The following is a 6,555-nucleotide window of genomic DNA, read 5'->3' on the forward strand; positions in this document are numbered from 1 at the left end:
AATGCCTCTTCCTTTAAGAACTAAGCGTCTCTGTCCTCTACCCACAGGTAACTACAGCCTTTTGGGTGTAAAATAAGAAGTTTTTATTCAGCTTTATTAAATTAATTGGTATTGTCCTTTTTGCTGATTTTTAAAAAAACCATTCAGAAATGTCTTACTGTTTAAATCTAAAAGACTTTTTTTTCTTTAACAGGTACAGTGTATGAAAACTATGAGCCCATCTTTTTCCAGTCTATTGGCAATCCATTTATATTTAGGTGCATAGATGGGGTGCTTATTGATGGTAATGACAAAGGCATATCAAAAGCTGTGTACCGGTAGGTAACTGACAGAAAATGCCAATGCACAAGTTCCATCCTTTGTAAAACTCCACTGATTCTCTGATGAGAACAAACTTGGAGGATGGTGATGATGGTGATTTCAGTACAAGCATACACTCAGTATATACATACATATATAAACACACACACGCAACACAAATTCCCCTGTACTTTTACAAGAAATTGTAATAAGCAAATGAGTATATCTTATCATATACATATATATATCCAATATTTAGTAAATAAATCAGGTTCCATAGAGTTACACCTACTAGCCCTTTGATAGTGCAATAAGCCAAAACTTGTTAAACTACTCACTGATAGGTGGTGATTCTAGCTTTTTCCAGTTTTTTGCAATAACCATCCTTGGTTCTGTAAATAAACTTAGTACCAATTCCAAATCTGATTCAGCTACACTGTTGTTGTTCAGTCGCACAGTTGAGTCCGACTCTTCGCGACCCCATGGACCAGATCTCGCCAGGCCCTCCTGTCTTCCGCCGTCCTCTGAAGTTTGCTCAATTTCATGTTCGTTGCATCGATGACACTATCTAACCATCTCATCCTTTGCCGTCCCCGTCTTCTTTGACCTTCAATCTTTCCCAGCCTCAGGGTCTTCTCCATTGAGTGCTCCCTTCTCATTTGGTGGCCAGAGTATTTGAGCTTCAGTTTCATTTTCTGGCCTTCCAGGGAACAGTCAGGGTTGATTTCTTTTAGGATTGACTGATTTGATCTTCTTGCAGTCCAAGGGTCTCTCAAGAGTCTTCTCCAGCACTATAGTTCAAAAGAATCTATTCTTTGGCGCTCGGCCTTCCTTATAGTCCAACTCTCGCAGCCATACATGACTACTGGGAATACCATTGCTTTGACCATGCGAACGTTTATTGGCAGGGTGATGTTTCTACTTTTTATCATGCTGTTTAGGTTTGCCATCGCTTTCCTCCCAAGGAGCAGGCGTCTTTTAATTTCATGGCTGCTGTCACAGTCTCCGGTGATCTTGGATCCCAGGAACGTGAAGTCTGTCACTACTTCCACGACTTCCCCTTCTATCTGCCAAGGAGTGATGGGGCCAGATGTCATGATCTTAGTTTTTTGGATGTTGAGCTTCAAGCCCACTTTTGCGCTCTCCTCTTTTATCCTGGGCAAGAGGCTCTTTAGGTCCTCTTCACTTTCTGCCATTAGAGTGGTATCGTCTGCATATCTGAGGTTGTTGATCTTTTCCCCAGCAATCTTAATTCCTGCTTGTGATTCATCCAGGCCAGCATTTCACTATATATATTGTGCTATATAGTCGTCTATATAACCTTTCAAAGAACCCAGAATAATTAATTTTGGTTCAAAAGGTATTTCCCTACCCAGCTTTTCATTAACATAATTTACCACAATCTTCCGAAATGTTTGAATCTTAGGGCAAGACAAGAAAATATGGAACACATCTGCAGAGGAACTATTACACCTCTGGCACTTATCCTCTGTTGTAGACATGGGCATGAATTGCCTGACGAACTAGTTCGTCATTAATTTGGACCTGTTCAGGGTTCACTAAATGAAGTATGTGAACTGAAGGACCGGTATGAACTACCACGACTTTTGGCACAATTCATGGTGACTCATGACTGTTCATGAAAAGCAGGGGGTCTTCATGAGAAATAGCTGAACAGCTGGGAGCTACCTGCCAATTAGCTTTTTTGTTTAAATGGCTCAGAGCCATTTAGAAGAAGAAGAAGAAGAAGAGATTGGATTTATATCCCGCCCCTCACTACCCAAAGGTGTCTCAGAGCGGCTTACAAACTCCTTTCCCTTCCCCTCCCCACAACAGACACCCTGTGAGGTGGGTGGGGCTGAGAGAACTCTGACACAAACTGCTCTTTTTCAAGGACAGCTGTGCCAGAGCTTGTGACTGACCCAAGGTCACATCAGCAGGTGCAAGCGGAGGAGTGGGGAATCAAACCCGGTTCTCCCAGATTAGAGTCCACACACTTAACCACTGCACCAAACTGGCCCTGCTTTCAGCTCCCCGTGGCTTTTTGAGGGAGAAGCAAGCAGAATTTAAATGACTTGGAACCATTTAATTAAGAACCAGGAAGATTAAATAAATACAATTCTGAGGGCCACTTCCTAAAAACAATAAATGTGAAACAAACATATAAATAGTGCAAAATTATCAAAAATACATGTATTTATTACAAGATAATTTAAAAACAGTTATGGACCCAACTATAGCCTCAATAAAAGACAAAATCGTACAATGTACACAAATGAAACCTAATTCGACCCCATGCATTTCAGCCTAACTGGCCTTCTTCAGTAGTCAAGCATAGAAAGTACACTTAGGCTCAATACTGCAGTAATAATACAAATAGTTAATCAGTGTAGGACCAAAAAGGAATTCTGTTGCAAAGGAAAGAGAGAGAAAATTACTAACAAATTGAGGCTATAGTTGGGTCCATAACTGTTTTTAAATTATCTTGTAATAAATACATGTATTTTTGATAATTTTGCACTATATATGTTTTTGTTTCACATTTATTGTTTTTAGGAAGTGGCCCTCAGAATTGTATTTATTTAACCTTCCTGGTTCTTAATTCAGTTATTTGGGTTCAGTTTTTTGTTCCCCTGCTTTCTCTTCTTCCTTGGAGCCATTTAAACCCACCGCTGCCCCCTGTGGCTTTTTGACGGGAGCAGAAAATGAGTTTAAATGGCCCTGCTTTCTGCTCTTCATGAAAAACTGTGGGGAGCAGAAAGGAGGGTTTAAATGGAAGGGGTGAAATGCCTTCCTAGGGGAACTTTACCCCCACCTTTTTTCTGGCTGCAGTTCCCCCCACCTTGCTTGCTGTGGTCAGCAGAAAGGTGGGAGGGAAGTCCTTTCCCCGGAGATCTCCTCCCCCTTTTTCTGTTGGCTGTGGTGAGCCCCAGCCAGAAGAGAAGTGGGAAGGAAGTCCCTTCCCGGGATATCTCCCCCCCTGTTGTTCCTGATAATTGCTAGTGGTTCTATAGCCAAGAGACACAAAAGGGGTGAAAGGGGACAGCCCTGATGCCATCGTTGTGTTTTTATCTGTTTTAATTTGTTTAATGATATTGTATTTGTTATCTTGTATACTGCCCTGAGCTCGGTTTTCTGGGGGAGGGCAGTTTAAAATTGAATAAATAAAATATCTCTAGAAAGGTGGAATTTCTCTAATATATTATCATTAATGTGGTCTCTTGCCCGCATTAATGATATATAAATGACATCTAATTTCCAATTTTTTTGTCCCTGTCCAAATATTTCTATAACTTGAACAAGATAGTCATGCTCTAACTTAAGAGACCTTGGATTTATCTGACTCAGTTTCTCTATAGAAATGGTGGATTCAAACTGTTCAGAGAGTCAGTGTTTCTCTGTGGTTTGTGGCTGTTATGCAGTTGGGGCAATCTAGAACATACTCTTGTGCAGTTGCATACCCCTGACTGGTAGAATGTGCAAATAGTTGTATAGTAAGGCCCTGGGTCTGCCACCAACTTCAAAGATAAGAAATCGATCCTTTTCTGACACTGTGCCTCGTTTCTGAAATTCTGATCATAATACCCATTCATTTGGCATCTGCCTTAATGGTTTTAGGCATCAGATAAATACCATCTTAATTGTGCTGCTTTTTTCCAGTTGGTTCTGTTTTGGCTGTCTTCTTGGCTGTGTTTTGTTATGGACTGTTGTTTTGGTTTGGTTTTGTACTGATGTTGTAAGCTGCCTTGAGAACTAAACATTACTCTGTAATTTAGTATACATGATGTATGTATGTAAGGGACAGAGAGAAGTTGGCAGAGCTCCTGGCAATGGGATGAAAGCCTGATTAGCAGCTTTCTCCCCCTCCCAAAGAATAGCCCACTGTTTTATAAATTCAAAATTAACAAAATTAACATAATTTGGCTGCTATTCTCTGATGTACAAATTTGAGCTGGGTAGTAAATAAGGTCCAAGGTTGGCTATACCACTTATTCCCTAGAGCTGATTCAAATGTTCTCGTAGAGCTGAAGTTTGCAGGTGTGCAGAATGCTTGTTTCTGCACATCCTTGCTAATGATACAATGCACCGGTTGCTGATGTGGTGGTGGAAAGTGCCGTCAAGTCACAGCTGACTTATGGCAACCCTGTAGGGTTTTCAAGGCAAGAGACGTTCAGAGGTGGTTGGCCATTGCCTGCCTCTGTGTCAGGGCCCTGGTATTCCTTGGAAGTCTCCCTTCCAAATACTAGCCAGGACTGACTGCTTCGCTTCTGAGATCTGACAAGATTGGGGTAGCCTGGGCTATCCAGGTCAGGGAGGTTGGTTTGAGAAGAACTCTCTAGCTTAATAGATGGATATTGAGTCACCATTTCACATATATAATACATTTAGTAGGTTCGCAGTGTTACCTGAATCTGGAATATTTTCCTCCAAATAAATCCATGTCAGCACTTAAGAGACGGCAGGGACTGTTCCTTCCTTTTTTGTTACAAAACAGAAAGTACTTTGCTTTAAGTGGAACATTTGCTGAGGCTGTCATAACTGGTGACTGACCAAGTTGCTCACAGCTCACGAGCCATATATTGTGTAGTCTGCCAGATCACACCCCCTATTTTCACAGTTCAGTGTGGTACTGGTGGCCCACCATATACAACAACAAATTATTTTTGGTACGTGGTTCAGAATTTGTCCAAGTGCCCAAATCCTGTGTGCTGCTTGTGAATGTTACGTAGAATTATTGAGTTGCTAAGGAATGCATTAAACTGTCTGCATGTGTGTGCTGCAGGGCACATGTTTATTTACAAAAGGGTCATATGATTACACAAAGACTCAAATCAGGGATGCATTCTTTTGGTTAATACTGCAAATTCTTTCAGGTCATGCAGCAAGAGAGATCAACTTGGCCCCTTAAAAATGAATGATGTCTCTTGGATTGTAGCCGCTGCGCAGAATCCACTGGCTGTAGGACAATATGTCAACAACTGCTCAGCAGGTAGGAAGGCAGACAGAGCTGTTTCCTGCACCTAGTTCAGAGGCACTGCAATCCTCTACAAGGAGGATTCTGTGGATGTAACCATGAAGAAGGTGACATCTGACCCAGCAGCAGTGTTCCCTCTAAGCTAGCTCACATGTTTTTAGCCTCTGGCTGACACATTTTTGTCTTAGCTCAGGAAGAATGGCTCCAGAGCAAACTAATTTATGCAGTAGCCAAATCGGTCACTCGTAACTTTAATTCCATTAGCTCACCGAGTAGAATTTTTGCTCGCAAGACTTCACAGCTTAGAGGGAACATTGCCCAGCAGTGTCTCTTCCTAGCTACAAATTATGTGAGTGTTTAGCTAATGGTATCCTCAGTACAGTCATGCCTGGTTAAATGTTACTTTCTCCATGTCATTGTGTGTCCATGGGGAAGCTCCATGTGATGAGTTCTAGGATGTCTGAACAGACCTCTTGTTAGGATTATCAAGAAATAGTATCAATGATTTCCTTCAGTAGAGCTAAAGAACACATTCATACTTGAGCGACCCTCAGTCAATGTATCTCACATCCTTTTAAACCCTTCCCCCCTTTTCTTATCAGACAAAGCAGCCAATGTATGCTACCAGGAATTTGATATACCCGAATGTTTTCCTATAGAATTTAAACAGTATCTTCCCAACGTAAGCTACAGCCATGAAGTACAGAGGTGAGGATCTTAATTGTAATCACTTAGTTTTACCTGGTACATTATTTGCAAATATAAATGCATGTGCATGACAGTCTCACAAAAATGCCCCCTATCCCTGAAATGTGTTTTTTGCAGGCCATTGAGAGTTGTAGTTTTGGTTGCTCTCAAAGACATTGGGCCAGGAGAAGAGCTTTTTTCCAACTACTACACCATTGTCAGCTGAGCCCGAAGAACCAGCAGTGGAACAGCTTTGGACTGCTAAGGTGCTTGCACTGAAGGCATGGTTGGTCTTCTGATGCCTCTCTAGCCATTGGAAGCCAGCAACATAGTCTTGAGGTTGGTAGCTCAGTCCTCAGTTTAGCCTGTCTTTGAGAACACTGTCTTCAGCGTCATGCATTTTGATGCCACATGGATGCAATCAGTACTGCTTCTCATCATACATATTTGCTTAATGCTGTGGAGCATAGTTGGCTGTTCTTCCAGTTTTGACACTACCAAAAAAGCCATTCCATTAAACTTAGAATGATGCTTTTAAAGGGGGATTGGTTAACATCTAACGCAATATAAAGTATGGAAATTCTGTTCATTAT

General features: G+C 41.4%; 1 protein-coding gene across 1 annotated transcript in view; it reads left to right on the forward strand.

Moving 5' to 3' along the window:
- SETD9 (SET domain containing 9) overlaps nt 1–6,188 on the forward strand; it is a 15,847-nt gene extending 9,659 nt beyond the window's left edge. The window contains exons 3-6 of the mRNA XM_015426621.1: nt 194–317; nt 5,175–5,290; nt 5,878–5,983; nt 6,101–6,188. Of these exons, the coding sequence (XP_015282107.1) occupies nt 194–317; nt 5,175–5,290; nt 5,878–5,983; nt 6,101–6,188 (434 nt within the window). The remainder of the gene's footprint in view (nt 1–193; nt 318–5,174; nt 5,291–5,877; nt 5,984–6,100) is intronic.
- Nucleotides 6,189–6,555: the final 367 nt, after the last annotated feature.

This window comes from Gekko japonicus, unplaced genomic scaffold (assembly GCF_001447785.1).
Source record: "Gekko japonicus isolate JY-2015 unplaced genomic scaffold, Gekko_japonicus_V1.1 scaffold1884, whole genome shotgun sequence".
In the NCBI taxonomy this organism is placed as follows: Eukaryota; Metazoa; Chordata; class Lepidosauria; order Squamata; family Gekkonidae; genus Gekko; species Gekko japonicus.